The 19,713-nt window shown below is 43.9% G+C and overlaps 1 protein-coding gene across 3 annotated transcripts in view; it reads right to left on the minus strand.

The window, feature by feature from the left end:
* The window catches only part of IGSF9 (immunoglobulin superfamily member 9), a 665,024-nt gene that overhangs the window by 167,522 nt on the left and 477,789 nt on the right, over positions 1–19,713 (minus strand). For all 3 annotated transcript variants that reach the window (XM_069604696.1, XM_069604697.1, XM_069604695.1), the window contains exon 11: positions 17,522–17,638. In XM_069604696.1, the coding sequence (XP_069460797.1) occupies positions 17,522–17,638 (117 nt within the window). The remainder of the gene's footprint in view (positions 1–17,521; positions 17,639–19,713) is intronic.

A 19,713-nucleotide genomic window follows, 5' to 3' on the forward strand; every position in this document is an offset into this window, starting at 1 on the left:
TTCAGGCTTTTGTATAGGTAATAGATGGCAGTGTTTGTGAAATGTCTATTTCTTGATTTCTAGATACTTACGAACTAACAAAGGCTAAAATGTAGGATTTTGTTTAGATAATACATAGGCATTTGTGAGGAACTGGCATCATATGATTGGGTACTTGCAAAATTTTCCAGCTGTTGCCATGTTATAGCCAGGTCCATAATGGTAGTGCTTTGAAAATGTCTATTCCTTGCTATTTAGCCGCTTATTTCATTTTGTAACATCAAAGTTTGTGTTGTATAGGGCCTGCCAGTGTTATTTTTTAGCAGTCTTCCAGCCTTAATGCTTTAATTGTACACGGCTGTAGTAATTGAAATAAGACAGATGTGTGCCCTGGCACCTGTTTCTTACACTTAAGTCCTGCTAAAAACCAGTACATATAGCTGCGCCACCCCCGTGACCTCAGTTCCACTCTTTTTCCTTAGCGCTCTGAAGCTGAGGGACCGTAGAACCGATGGTGTACTAGCTTCCTGCAAAGAGGGGCCAGGTAGGAATGGCGATGAGGAATCCATGGGAAGAACATCCATCAGGAAGAACATTATTGAGAGGTAAGTAATTTGTAATTTGAATGGATTCTTTCCTCCCATGGATTCGTCTTCTAGGACAGACTCCCAAAGCAGTACATAAACCTGGAGGAGGGAGAAAGCAAGAACACCACCTAAACCAGACATTTCTGTAGGACTGCCTAACCAAAACAGGCATCCTGGCCCACAAGGGAATCCAAGCAGTAATGCTTAGCAAGCATGTGCAAGGATGCGCATATTGCCACCTGGCAAATATCCAGGACTGAGACTCCCCTCTGCAGGGCAGAGGTGGCAGCCACTCCCCTGGTAGGATGAGCTCTGAGACCCTCAGGCACATCCTTACCAGCCAGGTTATAACATTCAGAGATGCAGGGAATGATCCACCTGGACAGGGTTTGTTTGGCGACAGCCCTGCCAGCACGAGCACCAGTGTAACCAACGAAAAGCTGGTCATCATTCCTAACCTCTCTTGTATGCGAGAAGAAAACCTAAGGGCCTGCAATGGGTCCAGCAGGTGGAATCATTTCTCTGCCTTGGAAGGGTGAGGTGGAGGAGAAAATACAGGAAGATGGATCTTCTGAGAGATGGAAATTCAAGCCACCTTCGGCAGAAAGGGGGGTCTCACTCTCAACGTCACCTTCTCTTTGGATAAAAGGGGAGAGCAAGTTGACTCTTCCCGGACGGTGCCAGAGAGGGCAGATGGACATGTTCAGCAACTCTAGATACCAGTGTGCGGCAAACAGGATTATTGTGGTTCCTAAACAGGCGCAATCTCCTGAGAACCAGTGGAATGACAGGGATCGGTGTGAACACAGAAAGACTGCCAGCACGTCCCCCAAATTTACCTGATTAGGAAATTCCCTGGAGCAGAACAACTTGCACTTGACACTGAAAGGGAAGAGGTCCACTTGAAAAGAACTTCTTGATAGAGCTGCCACTCGTGGGAGGTCAAAGTCTGTCTGCTCAAGGCAACCGCTGTGACATGCTCTTGTTTGGCCAAATGAGGCGCATTCAGTGAGACACCATTCTTCACAGCACAGAACCACAGTCGCCTTGCTTCTCTGCAACGAGGCAAGGATCCCACACCACCTTGTTTGCTGAGGTAATGTATGGCCATATGTTGTCTGTCAGGATCAGCACAGTTTTGCGTTTCATAGAGTGGAGGAAAACGAACAAGGTCAGCTCGATCGCCCTCAGCTCCAGCAAGTTGATGTGTTCCCGAGACTCTGCGGGAGACCACAGTCCACTCATCATTAGGTCTGAGCAGTGAGTGCCCCAACCAGTCAGTGATGTGTCTGTGACCACCATTACCTGGGGCCAAGCTTGGTGAAATAATGTACCTTTCAGCAAGTTGTCTCGCACGGGCCACCAAGCAAGATCCTGAGCGACTTGGTCCGAGACCTGAAAAAGGTCTGCCCAGAAACAGCAGCCATTAGCAATGGAGAAGCCACTGAAGCGATCTCATGTGCAGCCTCGCCGCTGCATCACTAGGATGCAGGGGTATCCGGTTATAAACACCCCACACAAATGGTCACCATACATATAGTCGCCGGGAAAAGGCTGTGGCAGCATTATGTATTGTGACCATTTTTAAGGGGAGCGGGGCTGTCACTCGCTCCCCTTAAGGGGGGGAATTAAAACAAGGGGTTGCGGGGGTGTCCCCCACAGGTTCACAGTGATTATGTCACCGCAAACCACAGCCGTTTTGCAGTGTCTTTTTTTCCACACAGCCTTTTTGTGGGGACATTATCACCTGGAATCGATGCAGGAGGCTATGAGGTCCAGATGGCGCAAGAAGACCAAGACTTGTCCATGGGACTGGAGAACAATGATCATCGGACAGTTGTTCACCACTCAGGCGTGGAGGCCCTGCCCTATCGAGTGTCCTAGAGTGCACCGATAAATGGGAGGGACTGGGATGGTGAAACCTAATACTTATTGAAGTTCAGGGAAAATCCCAGGTTGTGCAATATAGTGCACGTATGGAGTAGGTGTTAAGACACTAGATCTGGTATGCGAGCTCCGACAAGCCAGTCGTCCAGGTTGGGAAAGACATGAATGCCCTCCCTCCTGAGGCAAACCGCCACCACTAACAGCAGCCTGGTGAAAACACTGGGAGCCGAAGAAAGTCCCGATGGTAGGACCATGAACTGGTAATGGTGTTGACCCACCACAAACCTTAGGTACTTCCTGTGCTTTCGATGAATCGGCACATGGAAGTACGCATCCTGAAGGTCCAGGGAAACCAAACAGACCTGCAGATGGAGGGCTTGTAGAATCTTGGCATGAGTAAAACATCTTGAACTTGTTCTTGCGTATGACCAAGTTCCGCAGATCCAGGATGGTGTGTCAGCCCCTGACATTCCTCTGCACCCATATTTACTAAAAATCACACTATTGGTGGAACACTCCTGGGACCCATGAAAAACGGAGGAAAAATGTCTATTTGCAGGTAAGTACCTGATTTAAGTCATTTGGGGGTGTTGACGTTTCTTACAGTTTTCGTCATGGGAATTAATGGGACAAAGTCCATAGGCAGAGATGAGATTATGGCAGGTAAGTACATGTTCTACCACAAAGGTGCAGGCAAAGGAGCAACCAACCCAAGGGGAGGCCACAAGGGACCCCTTGAGTAGATTGAGGGACAGGATGGAGAACCAGATGACCAGAGAAGGAAGGAAGCGGAGCAATATTCGAGGGAATGAATTCCAATGGTGAACCACAGTGGAGGGAGGCCTGCAACACCCGGCCCTCCCGGGATCCACAAGACACCTGCTGAGAAATCCAACAAATATACCAGCAACCGGGCACATGCAATCATTGTGCCAGAAGCACTGGACATGGCTTAGGAATGGTAAAGCAACCCAGTGATTACAAGGCTACTTCCACGGGGCAAAGGTCAGGATCCGGTTCCCAGGGGCTTGCATGGTGACCCACTGATGACCCAGGTGACCCAAAAGAAGAATGCCCTGTCCCAAGGGGACGACAATCAGACAGAAGCAGCAGCAATGACAAGGAGATGGCATTGGGTGGCTCAAGGGGCGAAATGGGGCAACTAGCAAACAGAACACGGTCCCAGGTGGCAACCCAAGTGGCCCATGCAGGAGCAGAGGCAGAGTATTTGTTTGTTTGTTTGTTTATTTTATTTCTAATGCGCTCCAGACCTATGGGTAGAAGGGCGCAACAGGTAGGATAATGCGAGTCGTAAAAGTCAGTGAATTGCCTATAAAGATGGTGCGGGTAACATATCATAATTCAGCAGGAGAAAAGGGACCAGTGTCGTGCCTGGGAATAGCGTGGACCGGTGACTAGTGGTCGTTGGAGATAAAATGTTGGATGGCGTTCCTTCTAAATAGTGGGTAAGGTTGAACTGCTCTTAAATTGTTAGGTAGTAGATTCCAGGTTTTAGCAGCCTTCACAGGGAAGCTATTGCCACCAATCGTGGTTAGTTTAAATCTAGGTACTACCAGACAGTTAGTGTTGGTAGCTCTGGGCTCTGGTTGGTCTGATAGAAGATTTTTTCTGTATTTTGTTCATGAGGTAGCTTGGGGCGGCATTGTTGAGAGCTTTGTGTGTCAAGGAGATCATTTTTAATTGTATTTTGTGGTTTGTGGATAGCCATTTGTACTGACGTCTGGTGGCAGAAATGTGTGCTCTTTTATTTATGCTAAGCGCTGCTCGCAAGGCGTTGTTTTGGAGCGTTTGTAATTTCTGGACGGTTGATTTATTAGCACCACTATAAAGGGCATTGCAATAATCAATCCTAGAGAGAATAAGTGCTCTGGCCAGGATCCTGCAGCTATTGTTAGAGAGGAAAGGCTTACCTGCTCTTATCAGTTTGCAAGTGTAGGCGGTGGTGGAAGCCAAGGATTTAAGCTGTTTATCGAATGAAAGTGTAGAATCCAAGTAGAAACCAAGGATTTTTACTTCCTTGGAGACCCCAATAGGATTTCCATCGATATTAAAAGAGGAGAATTCCTGGCCTAGTTTTTTGGTATTTGTGTGTGTTCCCAAGATTATCAACTCCGTCTTGTCGTCGTTCAAGCACAAGCCATGTGTGGCCATCCATGCTTGAACAACGAGATATACCCTGTTCACCAACTCCGAGTCCTTCCTATGATCCCCAGAAAGTGGGAGGAGAATCTGTGTATCATCTGCATAGTTGGTGTAGGTGATACCCAGAAGGTCCAAATCGTCGAACAAGGGTTTGGTGAAGATATTATATAGGGTTGGCGAGACGCAGGAACCCTGGGGAACGCCACATAAAATGGGGGTAGGGTCAGCTGCAGCCGATGGGGAAAATACTCTCATTGTTCTTTCGCTAAGGAAAGATTCTAACCACTTGATGGCCTCAGGAGAGAAGTGGGCAGCTGAGTCCAGGTGCCTGCAAAGGACCTTATGATCGACCAAGTCGAATGCGGCTGAGAGATCGAGTAAGAGCAGGAGTGCTGTTCCCCCTCCATCTCTCAGCTCATCGATTTGCGTCTTTAAATCGATTAGGGCAGTTTCCGTTCCATGTAATGGGTGGAAGCCAGATTGTCTAGCTCCTAGTAGCTTGTGCAGGTCAAGGTGTTTTTGTATCTGGATATAGGCAGCTTTATCCAATATTTTAAGGAGGAATGGCACAGTGGTAATGGGGCGATAGTTGGTCGGGATGAGTGGATCTAAGGTCTGTTTTTTGAGAAGTGGGAGCACCCAGGAGTGTTTTAAATTAGCTGGGATAGTACCTGATGTGAAGGAGGCATTGATTAATTTTGAAATGAATGGTGAGAGGTCTCTGGCAGCATCTTTTATTAACTGTGCTGGGCAGATGTCGCCCTTACAGTTGGATGGTTTGAGAGAGAGAATGATTTTTTCTACTTCTAGTGGGGAACTTTTGGAGAAGTGAAATTTGTTGTTTGCCTCAGGTGAGTCACTATGTGTTGAAGTATTACGGGAATACTGTAGATTGAGCATATCTTTTTTTTGTTGTGTTTTGATTTGGAGTGTATTCATTTTGTTTGCTAGCGCATTTTGGATGTCTGCGCACCAAGTCTTATCCTTGGTAACTAAATCTGGTGTGGCTATTGGTGACTCTTATTCTTTCAGTATGGAGAAGAGTTCTCTCATGCTAGAGTTTGAGTTAGTGATCTGTTCATCATAGGAATTCATTTTGGCAAGGTGCACTTCTTTTTTGAAGTGTGAGGAGATGGAGGTTAGTTTTGCTTTATTTTCGATTGAAGGGCATAGCCTCCAGGAGTTCTCACTTTTTCTTTTTAGAAGTCGTAAGTCTCTTAATTGGGGCGTGAAACATTTGTTAAGGTGCGCTTTAGGTTTACTTTTTCTAACTTTGAGCGGGGCAATTTTGTCCAGTGTGCCGAGCATAATCTTGTTATATTCTTGGACTAGAGTACTAGGGTCTAGGTTGTCAGGTAGCGCGTTTAGCGTAGGTAGGATAGCAGGGATGACTTTTTCCACTGTAATACTTTTTTTATTTCTAGTTAGACATGGTGGTGCTAGCAATGAGACCGTCGGAGAGGGTCTAGCTGTGGATAGGTTAAAGGCCACGAGTGAGTGATCTGTCCATGATTGAGGAGAGATGGAGGTGATGGAGACTGTGCAGTTGTAGTCCGCTATCCAGTCCAGTGTTCTCCCTTTAGAATGAGTAGGTTTGTTAACTTTCTGAGACAGGCCTGAGGCGTTGATGATATTGGCTATATCTGAGGCTTGTTTGTCCATAGGGTCGTTAAAGCCAAGGTTAAAGTCTCCTAATAGTAGAAGCTGGGAGGTAGGTTTAAGGTTGTTGGTGATTAGACTATACTAGTCCTCCTCAAAGGTGCCGAGAGGACCTGGGGGTCTATATATTAGGTGGATTGTGAGAGTTTGTACATTGTTTATCTGGAATTTAACCGAGATATTTTCACAGGATTGTAGGATTTGAGGGAGGCATGTTCTGAGAGAGAGGCTCAGTTTAGAGATAATGGCGATTCCACCACCTCGTGAGCCGTCCCTATCTTGTCTTGTTATGGTATAACCTTCTGGAATGGCTAGCATTAGCGATGGGCCAGCTGCATTGTGTAGCCAGGTCTCGGTTACTGCCAAGAAATCCAGATTATTTTCTGTAATAAGGTCGGCTATGTCGAGGGCATGTGCGACAAGGGATCTCACATTGAGGAGTGCTCCTCTGAGTACTAATGTCTCTTTAGACATGTTGGCTTGGCTGGAGGTAGATAAGTTGGTGTCTATGAGCTTGTACTTTTGTCTTTTAATTTTAGTGGCATTTGTTATTACAGTTTGGTGAGGTTTTTGTAGGTAGTTTGTTTTTAGGTTGGTTGGTGGTATGGTTCTTCTCAGTGGTTCATATAGTTGTGTGAGTCTTGCGCGAAGTTTAAGATTTCTGTCTAGTAAACTGCGTGGGAGGGAGGTGATGGTTTCACCTCTGGCGCTAATGTTATTCGGTAGAGAGGTGGTAGGGTTATTAGTCGCTAGATTAGACAGCGTGTGTGGGATAGGGTCGAACGCCGAGGAGGAAGACGCAGTGTGGTGTTCTTCGGTCATGGTGATAAGGAGTAGAGTAGCGGCTATGATGCTGTAGTACAATAATGGATACAACATGTTCCAACGAGTGAAGATATGTGTACGTGGGTGCCTGAGACTAATGGTGATAGGTTGAGACTAGCTAGTCTTGTGGTATTGGTAGGTACAGTAATAAGTCATAGGAGGCTAGTTTGTTGGCACAGCTAGGTTCAATGGCAAAAGGCAATCAATGGCAAGGCAATGGTTGTGAGATAGGCAGTAGTAAATGCCAAGAGCAACACGTGTGTTCTGGGTATAGGCAGATTTGGCTAGGTGCTAAGGCTAGATGCAGTGGCTCGCATCAGGCTAAATGCAGTGGCTAGCATCAGGTGAAAGCAATTGGCTAGAGCACGATGCGGTACAAGGCTTCAGTATAACATCACATAGCATAATTCAAGGCAAATTAGCGAGGTGCAAAGGCAATCATTAAATCGGATAAAATGCAATGGGTAGTGGGTAGCAACTGATAGGAGCAGGTGACTAAGAACGCACAAGACAGCACGTATTGTTCAAGTTAAAATGCAGGTTAAAATGCAGGTTGTCTGCACGTAAGGGTGACACACATCAAGATGAGAGCGTTGGCTCAGGCGGAGGACATCGCATTGTGCATTTAGGCCACAGTCAGACAAGTGATCTAGGATAGCTGAGCCTCGTTAACTTATAGTTTGTCCTTTTAGAGAACAAGCCAGTTAGTGTGTATAGGGCACAGTACTGGCCAGTAGATGCACAGATCAACTAATGGAGGTAGGCGATGCCTAAGGGCAAGGAATGTGAACTCCGCATATATGGGGCAATTAGAGCGCACATGAGTTGAAAGGCAATGTCTAGTGGCTGGCACCAGGATTCACAACGTGGGCAACACCTAATTGTAAAATAAAGGCAGTTGGCAAGAGCCACGGGCAGCACATAGGTACTAAGCGAGGCAGATTTTCTAAATGGAATAGCTAAATGCGATAGGTAACAACATATGACAGCAATTGGCTAGTAGTGAGTAGTGTCAACCCACTACTCTTCTGGACAGCGAAGACTCCCTACCTCAAAGTTTTAGGTCTACAAGGATACCACATGGAGGCAACACAAGCACGGGCCAAAAAGAGTCAAAAGTAAGGACTGGGCGGAGAAAAGAGAGGTAAGACTAAGCACCCAGGCCCAGTCAGTATGGCCGAATGTGGCCATAAGAAATCAGAAGCCCATCTTTTTAGCAAATCCTCCAGAAATGCACATGAGGATCAATTGAGAGCAGCACCAGGTCTCCCCTGGATATGCACACTCACTCATTGTCTGGCCTAAGCCAGCCGTCCAGTTACTGAACAGTCAGACACACAAAGGTTTTTGCGGCCAGGAAATCAGATGGGCCTGAACCTGCTGGATGTGCACTGGGGCAGTCTAGGGCAGGAGACCTGCCTAGACCATTTTAAACTACTGCAAAGAGGACAAGGATATGAGCCCTTGTTTTCATAGCAGCCATTTTTAGCCTGCATCGTGGACCCCACAGAGAAAGAGATGTCGAGAAACAAAATTACCAGGAGTATTGCTTAACAAATGTTTGAGTACTCCAATGACTACCATACTGGTACATTTGGCTAATAATATGGTAAATCCAGTTGCGTCCCTGTTGACGTCATAAGCTGCCACAAGCAAAATCCATGGCTGATATAATCACCCTGGGGTCAAAATGGGGTGCTTTAAAGCTGTTCCTCTCTTAAGAGCCATATGTGCCAGCATAGGACAGAACACCAAAATGTGTTGGAGTGGCAGGGGACTTCAGTAGAAGTCCCTGTGACCACGAAAATAAGGCAGAAGAGCCATGAAAACCAACAGAAAATGGCAAAAGATTTAAGGGGCCCCATACAATGGCCCCCTATCAAACTAAACTAAGCCATCGTGTATTTTCTACCCCCAGGTTGCGCTGATGGCCCGCTTATCTAGGGTGAGGGGATAGGTAAACAAACTTGCCCTGTCTCTTGTCTACACAACTGTTATACATTAGTTTAAAGGCACATGTCAAAAAAAGGGGCTAGAACATGTGTCTTCTGCTTCACAAATGAAATAACTCCAAACTTTATTTGTTTTCTTTGTGAGGCAGCAATTTCAAAAATCTGCTGAAATTGTTACCAAACTTTGTGTATTGAGCCACAAAATTACAATAAAAAAGGACCTGGATCCCTTGGTGTTGTAACCCCACACACTGCACCAGAATCCTACTTCATTCAGACTCCTCTTGCAGTGTTTATGTCGTACATTTCCATCCTTGCTATTGCTGGAGTAAGGATAATTTGACGCCCTTTCACCATATGACTGTTCTGTCTCTTTTTTCAAAGGTCGGATCAGGCCTACCGGTTTCAGTGGTCAGTTATCAGTATTGCCACTTTCTTCAGGGCCAATTTACTTTATTTAGTGCTTTATTCAGTGAGTTGTGTCACTCGAACACAGCTCCTTATGCCTCTACCTGGTAGGGATTGTGATGGGAAAATCAAGAGGTTCCCCGATAGATTCAACCGCGGTAAGCCTATCACTTGGCTTACCTTGCGGGCTGTGAGGATTCTCATTCCTCGTCTGGGGCGATCTGCTGTGTGGATCACAGTCCATTTTCAATAGGTTGTTTTTGTTATCGGGTTTCACTTTCCGGGCATGGTCCAAAGATTGGATTTTTCGTATAAAATCAGACACCACAGGCCTCAATGGACCAACGGGTTGGCAAACTCTTGCCACTTTATGAATAGAAGTTCGGCACATGTAGAGTGCAACAGTCCTCCAGAGAATAGGACTAGATGGTCCCCACTGACGTATGCTAGGCAGGTGAATCCTCATCTTTTCGCCAGTAAGTCTTTAGGTGTGAGCCCCTATACGGTGCAACACGTGTGTTTTTGGTCCTTCTAACAGCCAGTGGCTGTGGACTGTAGGTAAAATGTTTAGAAATAAATAGATGTTAGTGGAGATATACATATACCAGGGAAGGATATTAAGATCTTGTGTCCCAGAGGATTGTAAAATACCTAAAAGAGTGGCCGCACAATAAGAAGAATGGCATAGACCAGATATCTGGCATACGCAGATGGTGGAGGACATCCTGGCCATTCCATCAATCTTAGGGGTAGAAAACATCCCAACAACAGGAATGAGTGTGGATGAAAGGAACGAACTATAGGTCCTCAAGAAACAACTAATTAGAACCGAGCTCCATGGAGCGATAATGAACGAATACTTCAAGCACACGCTACGCGACCCCTGTGGGTCTGATTATTAGGATTGAGACATGAATCTTCTTGGAACAAGTCCAAATTAGAAAGGACTGGTCGTATATTTCTAAGAAATGTACAAGAGACTGGCTAGTCCTTATTATTAGTACAGCAAAAGTGGTATCCGAGAAAATAATGAAAGAGATTGAAAAAAACAAGATGTCTTAAAGTCAGCGAACATTCTTGCCAACAACAAAAAAAGCATCAAAGACCTGGACACATCGATGAAAGAGTTTAAAGAATTCAATCTAAACAAAAAAGTGCTCAAACTAAAGAAAGATCTGGCATCCTTTACCCAGGAAAGGGTATATCCTTATATCACAGATGCTTATTATGAAGACCAAAGTAAAAATACAACATCTGGTCAACAATTCAATCAGTACAATAGGAACCGAATCCAGAACACCTGTCCAAGACCAAATAACTGGACTTTCTCCAGTGGTAGCTCGAACAGTAGCGCTGCAAGTACATCATGCACGAGTGGGTCCACAAGCAACCTGACAAACAATAAAAATGTGGATTTCACAGCTCCTCCTTTTTTTCATCGAGGACAAGGAAAAACAAAGAACAAAGGAAGTGGATAGTGGCAAGCCCAATGGCAGAATCAATTGCCCCGGATAACACGCAGTCGAGCACGTGGATGGACAGCACCCCCGTAAGAACAAGTGGGAGACTACGAGAAAACGAAGAAAAGAGTAACATGGACACACAATGAAATTCCACAAACAACATTGCAAAGAACCCTGAGAGATACCACTATCTTCCTGGTGATGAATTTATCTAAATTCACCCTGAATCACGACCAATATAGACTTCTGGAAAAAGAATTATCGTTTTAACCTACAGCTCACCATGACCCTTTCCAAACTTGCATTGAATTAGCCCAACTCAAAAAATACTTCGGTACCATTGCCAACATGGAAAAAGAAGAAAGTGCAACAGACCTCAAAGGTAAATCTACCTTTTATCCGCCTCCAAACGGAATATCTCCTGAATCCATCACGTTTGAAAAGGCCATCTTTAAGAAACTAGAAGCCAGATACAAGGATACAACAACTTCTCGAGAAGAGACAAAATGGCTCTTAAAGCACTAACTGAGAACGATTAAATTGTAATTAAACCCGCGGACAAAGATGGAGCCACTGTCATCATGAACATCGAAGACTACAAGAAGATGGTCATGACCCTCATGGAAGACCACACAAGCTACAGGCAGTTGGGCAGGGACACCACGGAAGATATTCACCAACTCATAATACCTATTTTGGAAGAAGCAACAGCAGAAGGACATATTAGCGCAAAGGAGTGTGACTTCTTGAATCCAAAAACACCCAGAAAACCAGTATTTTATGCCTTACCCAAGGTCCACAAAGGAAAAACACCTCCTCCAGGCAGACCTATTGTATCAGGTATAGGTTCAATTCTGGAACCCCTATCGGATTTCGTTGATTTCTTCCTGAAACCGATGGTAGGCAAAATGAGATTGTATTTAATAGATACTACCACAGTGTTGCACCTACTGAAGAACCGACCATTGGATCCTGATTCACAACTAGTGGTAACTCTGGACATAGAGTCTTTATACACGAGGATACCGCAGATAGCCACATTGCAAGTGGTAGAGAAGGTTCTTAGAAGCACAGATCCTCCGATTAAAACACCCATCACCTTAATTATGCAACTAGGGGACGTAGCCTTAACAAAAAACGATTTGAGCAAAAATCAGACACCGCAATGGCTGTGACTTTTGCGCCAAGTCTGGCCAATCTTTATGTGGGCGATTTCGAGGAGAAGACCATCTATTGCAACATCAATCCCTGGTCTGTCAAAATTGAAATTTGGTCAAGATACATTGACGGTGTCATCATGATCTTCAAAGGCAACGAGGAAGAACTGATGACCTTCATGATTTGGCTAAATGGATAGAACACCTTTCTGACCTTAACGCAGATACATAGCCGTACCTCGATCCACTTCCTGGACCTCAAGCTCGAAACAAGAAATGGTGAAATTGCAACCCTAGTGTATAACAAACCAATAGACCGTAACTCCCTGTTGACGTTCAATAGCTATCACCCGGCGGGTTTTTTGGGCAGTTCCTAATATATCGGAGGAACTGCTCAAGCCTAGCAGATTATGAGAGACAATCAGGACATCTTGCTGAAAAACTGCTCTGCCTTGGCTATCCTAAACGCACAGTAAAACAGGTACACAAAAGAGCTAAAAACATCCCAACAGAAACAACACTAGAAAAACATGGAAAACGGACACAACAAAATGACAAAATCACTGCAGTATTGAGTTTCTTGGCTATGGCGAATAAAATTTAAAAAGAAGTGTTGAAACTGTGGCCTATTCTCAATGTGGGTGGCACAAATTTGAAAAATACGAGATTCGCTATAAAAGAGAAACTTACGTGATGCACTGATCCACACATATAAAGAGCATAAAGAACCCAAACACAACACACTCTGGGACCACCCTGCCCGACAGGTCACTCTCCCTGTGGAAGCTGCACTGCATGTACCAACATAGCAAGAACTTTAAGGATCGATATCGAGTGGCAGTACCCCTGGACTCAAAAAACGTTCACGAATTGCAACAGTAGCAACGCCATTAACCAAATTACTTGCCCATGTTTGATGCGATATGTGGGTATGACTACACGTTCTATCAAAACGAAACTACCAGAACATCGCTCATGCATTCGCACAAAAAAAAAACTCATGGTACCTATGGTAGAACACATTGTGCAAAAACAACATGGCCCCACTGATTGCAGTTGGACGATCATTGAGAAAGTGATAAACCCCAAAAGGGGAGGCAATCTCCATAATTTACTGTTCAGAAGGGAGAAACTTTGGATTTTTCATTTAAAATCAGACACCACAGGCCTCAATTAACCAATGAGATGGCAAACTCTTGCCACTTTATGAATAAAAGTTCAGCACCTGTAGAGTGCAAGGCATAAAATAAGCAATGTTGCATAGCAATTTGCTATGCAATTCTGTAGGTTTGCTAATCAAATTGACACTTGTGTAGCCACACTTGCTATTTAAGTTGCCATGGTCAATCAAAGCATAGCTAGCCCTGCATTCCTCTATTGCCCTCAATGCTCTCTTCGTCTCTTTTCTTTGTTAACTTCAAGTGCTAATGGAGAGAAAGTGCAGCAGTAATCATCTCCTTTACTCAGTGCCAAAGGCCTTTGTGGGAGTGCTACGCAACAATTACTTTTTTCTTTTTCAAATAAACACAAACCAGAAGTTATCGGGATGATAGTTTTAGTGATACTTTTATCAAGCTAACTATACCCTGTCTGGCAAAGACCAGTATGTGTTGACTATTTTTTTTTGACAGTCATGCTATTCCATTCCTAAAAATGTAAGTTGTAAAATAATGCATAATTATAGTATTGGCACTGTAAAACACTGCATTATCTCCATGCATTACGGTAAAGATTAAGGTGGTGCATCTAAATCTCATGTTGAAGTTTGTTGATGAAGATGCATCATATTGACAAGTGAACACTTTTGAAAATGTACATGATCACACGATCAAATGTTTTTGATGACAACCCTAGTTCTGTAACTTGCTGGTTAGATGCATCCGTGCAGTTGGTGCTCGACCCATGAGCCAATGCCATACTCATTGACTTTTTATTGTATCAGCCTTTTGCTTTATACCAGCATCCCTGAAAGTGAGCTGACCCCAAACTACAATATTACACCTAGTTTGCTCAGTTCTCTGCTTGCTACGCCATCCACTCTGCATAGTCTCCTACTTTCTTTCCTCTTACATACTGAATACACAAAGCTAACTAGATGTTTACGCAAAGTAGTGATCAATAGTTCCATCCAGTTGCTACCTTTACAGATCTACTGCACTACCATACACTGTACTATAGAGCTCAATGTGCTTTATAATCATGATTGCATTATATGTTGGCACCTGCAGGAGACAGGTGGCCAAACTCTTTTCAGAGGCAATTTATTATCATATTTATTTGTGTCCCTTCATGCAGCTAACCCTTTACAGACACTCCTCCACGGCTCGCAAAGTCTTTTCACCCACTCCCATAGTCAAGTAGATTTGATAAAGGGTGAGTACCATTTGGTGTTGGAAACCTTTATTTTATCTTTTACTTTTTTTGCAGTAAATGTTAAATCCAAGTTTCACTGTGCATAGCTGGCCTCTGGGTGGCAGCAGTGTGCCAACCATAAAGGGGGTTGGTAGTGACATACACCATTTTACATATATCGCATTTGTTGTCATCTTTTACAATGGGTTGAGTGCATTTCTCTTAGGTTGAATAGCGTAAACTAAATTACCCGACCTGCAGGTCTAGCTGAATTTTAATGAATTTGCAAGTCCTAACTGTTATCACTAATGTCTTATTTCAGCTGTATGCAAAAATGCTGTATTGTTGCTCATTTCATTTATGCAGTACAAATAACTCCTAGCAACATCAACAATATAAGTACAAGATTGCTAATCATATGGGTCTGTTTGCTAATCAATACATTTTTAATTAGCAAACTCTGCTAATCAATTTTTGAAAACTAATTTATGCCTTGGAGTGCACCAGTCCTCCGGAGGATAGGACTAGATGGTCCCCACTGACGAATGCTAGGCAGGTGAATCCACATCTTTTTGCCAATAAGGGACAGTGATACCAGAAGGAGGTATCCTGCCTTACTAATCCCTGAGAGCAATTGAACTATGCATACAATTCTTTATAATTGTATCCCGTTGGCTAAAAACATGTTTAACAACACCAGGAGACACGTTTCATCGAGACCTAGAAAAACGGGTCAACATGTGCTCAAATTGTAGACCTTTGTGGCAAGATGTACATAAACCTATAGATATGTTTTGCCATTTAGGTCATTTTGAAATTTCTCCCCCAAGCCTGATTGACACACCAAATATTAATATTGAGCAGCCTACACTTAAGAACAGGACATTTCAAGATGGCGCCAGAGGAAATGACAGGTTTTCACTTGACGCACTCAATCTTTGGACCATGCGCGGAAAGTGAAAGCCGGTAACAAAAACAACCTATCGAAAATGGACTGCGATCCACGCAGCAGACCGCCCAGGACGAGGAAGGAGAATCATTGCAGCCCGCAAGGTAAGCCAAGTGAAACGCTTACCGTGGATGAATCGATCGCGGAATCTCTTGATTTTCAAGTTATTCCCATCAAGATCCCTATCTGGTATAGGCAAAAGGAGTCGTGTTTGAGTGACACGACTTACTGAATAAAGCACTAAATATACTAAATTATAAAAAGTGAGCCGTTAGCCCCCTGCCAGCGTCTTAAAGATTCACAGTCTCTCTGAACTCTCTAGGTATTTCTGGAACGACCGAATCAAGGCTTCCAAACTGAAGCAATTTGCAGTTGCCCCGTCCACATGGACCGAATTAATTGGTATGGATAAGATAAGGGTAAGAAGCATTAAACCCTATAGCAATCTTGTAAGTCATTAAAAGAAGAATAGATACAGATGTTTATACTAAACGAAATTATGTGTCTCTTCCCACAAAACCCTGTAACCCGTTTCTTTCTTCCAATTGTAGGTGGGGTACTTTAACAACGCATGAGTCTATGCTGCAAACAATTGTGGAACAGCACACCACATAGTGCTGTTTAATTGGCCCTGAAGAAAGTGGCAATAATGAAAACAGACCACTGAAACCGGTAGGCCTGATCCGACCTTTGAAAAAAGAGATCAACCAGTAGTATGGTGAAAGGTCGCCAAATTATCCTTACTCCAGCAATAGCAAGGATGGAAATGTACTCCATAAACACTGCAAGAGGAGTCTGAATGAAGTAGGATTCTGGGGCAGTGTGTGGGGTTACAACACCAAGGGATGCCGGTCCTTTTTTAGTGTAATTTTGTGGCACAATACACAAAGTTTGGTAACAATTTTAGCAGATTTTTGAAATTGCTGCCTCACAAAGAAAAGAAAAATAAAGTTTGGAGTTATTTCATTTGTGAAGCAGAAGACACATGTTCTAGCCCCTTTTTTGACATGTGCCCTTTTAACAAATTATCACAGCTGTGTAGACAAGAGACAGGGCAAGTTTGTTTACCTATCCCCTCACCCTAGATAAGCAGGCCATCAGCGCAACCTAGGAGTAGAAAATACAGGAGGGGTTAGTTTAGTTTGGTAGGAGGGCAAGATAGACAGGAATTGCACATTTTGGTAACGTAAAAATGAAAATAATAATTAATAAACTACCTAAGATTTGTTTGTGTGATAATAATGAATAGGGAAGTCTTTAGGTGTGAGCCCCTATACGGTTCAACACGTGTGTTCTTACACCATAAAATGGGACAACAGATCCCGCAAAAAAGTAATTCTGCCCTAACAGCCAGCCTCTTGGAGTTCTTTCCTTTTCTACAGAGCTTCAGTTTTGTTGCCTCTGTGTGCCCATCAAATACATTCATAGTTAAGCTCATGCATATCCCTTTATCTCAATTTACTCCCACCCAGAGGTTCTTCGGTCCTCCTCTTTTTCCTATTAGCCCTCAGAGCAGTTCTTTTTCTGTTCTTTTCCCTGCTCGCTCCTGAACTCTGGAATTCTCTTCCCTGCTCACTCTGCTCTGCCTCAACTCTTTGCCCATCCATTCCTCTCTTCCAACTCATCGTCTCACCACTCCTTGCTGTTAAGAATGTAGTAGCATGCTGACCGCAGCCCATTCGTGTATTTCACTGTCCCGCTATTATGAGTTTTAGTAAAGCGCTTTGGTTTAAGCGCACAGAGATTCAAAAACATTTTTTTTTTAAAAATCCTTTGCTCGAAGACATTCCAGGCAATAAAGCATAATCTGAGCTGCGCCTATTGATTCCCTTGTTGCAAACACAGCAGCTCACAGATAACGCATTTCCACAGGTAGGCCAAGTGTTCTATGACACATAGTCAATCCAAAAATTGCCGATGAATATGCCATTTGTTGGCATTAGTGACCTCCACACCTGCTTTCAAAGAAAAGGACTGACACCAGCGACTAATGTTGCACATGCTACAAGACATCCAACAGGGATAAATTATTTGTACCAACTGACAAACTGGCCCACAAGTGAAGCTATAACTTAGGAGTTTGTTTGGGCGATTCACAAACGCTCCTGTCTGTAACGCATGGTACGCCCTCCTGTTTTACCTTTGCCCAAGTGATGATGGGAGTTGGGTCTCCTTTGGCAGAACATGGAACAATCAACTCTCTCCCAACTTCCTGGAAGTATTCTTCTTTGGGTCGAATGACAAATTCCGGGGGATCCTGAAAATCAAGCAAGAAAGGAGTTTATGATGTGAATCTAGAGAGAAGAGAAGAAGAAAAACAGTTGCAAGAAAAGAATAGTGCAAGACCATCAGAAAGGATGCCGGAATATGGAGGGGATGAAGTAAAAAGAAGAAATGGGAAATGACCGACCAATGGTGGACAATAATTAGTGGACTCCGAATAAGACTGGCACAGAAGATAAATGACAGAGAAAGTTGAGGCGATGGAGGCAGAAGATAAAGGAAATGAAAGGAAAATCAATGAACGAATAAGCAGCAGGGAAAGTACAAGAGACAGAAAAAAAGGAAAGTAACAGAAAAAGTGGAAGAGACAAGGAGGAAAACAGCACAGAGGGAGAAAATAAGCAAGATCAGTGTAAACAAGAAACATAAGGCATTAACGAGAAAAAATGAAGATCTGGAAAGGAAGTGTTTATGAGAAAAGGGAAAGTAAATGACAGACAATTAGAAATCTGATTAAGTAACAGGAAAGTTGGGGGTTTTGCAGGCTAAGCAAAGACACGCTTGACACAAACTTAGCTTGGTTATTAAGATGGTCTTTACTATTATGTTTCACACAAGGTACGGGTTAATTAAATGCCTATCAGGACTATTAAGGGTCCTCTTGAAGTGATGAAGTGTTTCAGAGTGAAAACAGTGTCACGGATGGATCAAAATACAGTAAGCTTCAGGCCTAAAAGTCCTTACCATTTATGGTACACCACAAACACATCTTTCTTAGTACTCTAGACCGTATCTTTCGCAGGTCAGCTTCCTCCTGGACCTTGGCTTTAAGGACCTGGTCCCTCCTGTTGCTTGAGTTCAGGCTTTGGAACAACATCACTGGGCATTTCCTCCCCAGCACATATGGGGTCCTTATCGGGCAGTTAATATTACATAACCATCCTGACACTCCTCTTTCCTAGGGTTTGCTGGTGGTACACCAGAGGGCGTGGCCTACCAATTACCCCAGTGTCTGGAAGGTTCACAAGCAAGACTCCCTCGTTGGGGTCGCATTGCGGTCCCATAGTCTTGACAGTTCCCCGTGCCATTCTCCATACCGTCAGGGTCATTACCACCTTCTTCCAGGTAGTGGTAGCAAACAAAACAATTAAAACATAAGTGTGAACCAAACTATTTATAAAGAATCCGAACCAGGGCATTATCTTTGTCCCATAGTTTATCAAAATAGGGTTGAAGTGCTCTTACAAGGAAAAAGGCTGTTGCAAACTCCGCAGCCCAGAGATTTTTCTTAAACAATGATTGAGCTGCAGGGAACTGTAGGGGCAATCACTGCATGATGCTAGGGTTGGGGGCGAAGTGGTGGCAAAACTTCAGCACTGAAAGCCAAACCCACAGGTGAGGTGAAGGGAATCAGGCTATGTGTGATGTCCCAGAAAGGTAAATAACTTCAAACAAGATCCACTGATGGATTCTTAAAGTAGAGTCATGTAAGCGTATGCCTCCGGGCCTTTTGGTTGCGCATAACAAATAATAATAATAATAATAATAATAATATTAATAATAATAATAAGGCACCCTCTCCACTGCTCAGCTGCAACTGAAGAGCTTCACAGAGAGTCTGATTATATATACTTTCTCTGTATTCTATTGTAGCAATAGAACCCGAGGAAGGGGGGCATTACCGATCAGTAATGCCCCCCCTCTGAGGGTTCTATTGCTATTAGTACCCCGGCATGATGTACCAGGGTATTAATAGTATTTTTTCTCGAGTAGAGAAACAGTATGTAAACCGTTTCTCAACTCGAGAAAAAAAAAAGCAAAAACAAAAGGCCTGCCGTGGATTGGCGAGAAGAGACTACACGCAGTCCCTTCTCCCTTTCCATGGTGGCCATTAAACAGATATATGTCGGCGGCCTCCCACTCTGAGCCGGCTCAGAGCAGGGTCTTTCCCTGAATGGCAAGGTCCCCATTGCAAGCCTCCTCATTGGCTGGGAGGCTGCCACACACCTCTCGACAGGTACAAATACATCATAAAATCCCTGGATCGGTTGAAGTATTCTCTGTACACTAGGTTATAGGCAAACAAACATGCTCAAAAGAAATCATGTT

Source organism: Ambystoma mexicanum, chromosome 1p, assembly GCF_040938575.1.
Source record: "Ambystoma mexicanum isolate Mex_15411 chromosome 1p, UKY_AmexF1_1, whole genome shotgun sequence".
In the NCBI taxonomy this organism is placed as follows: domain Eukaryota; kingdom Metazoa; phylum Chordata; class Amphibia; order Caudata; family Ambystomatidae; genus Ambystoma; species Ambystoma mexicanum.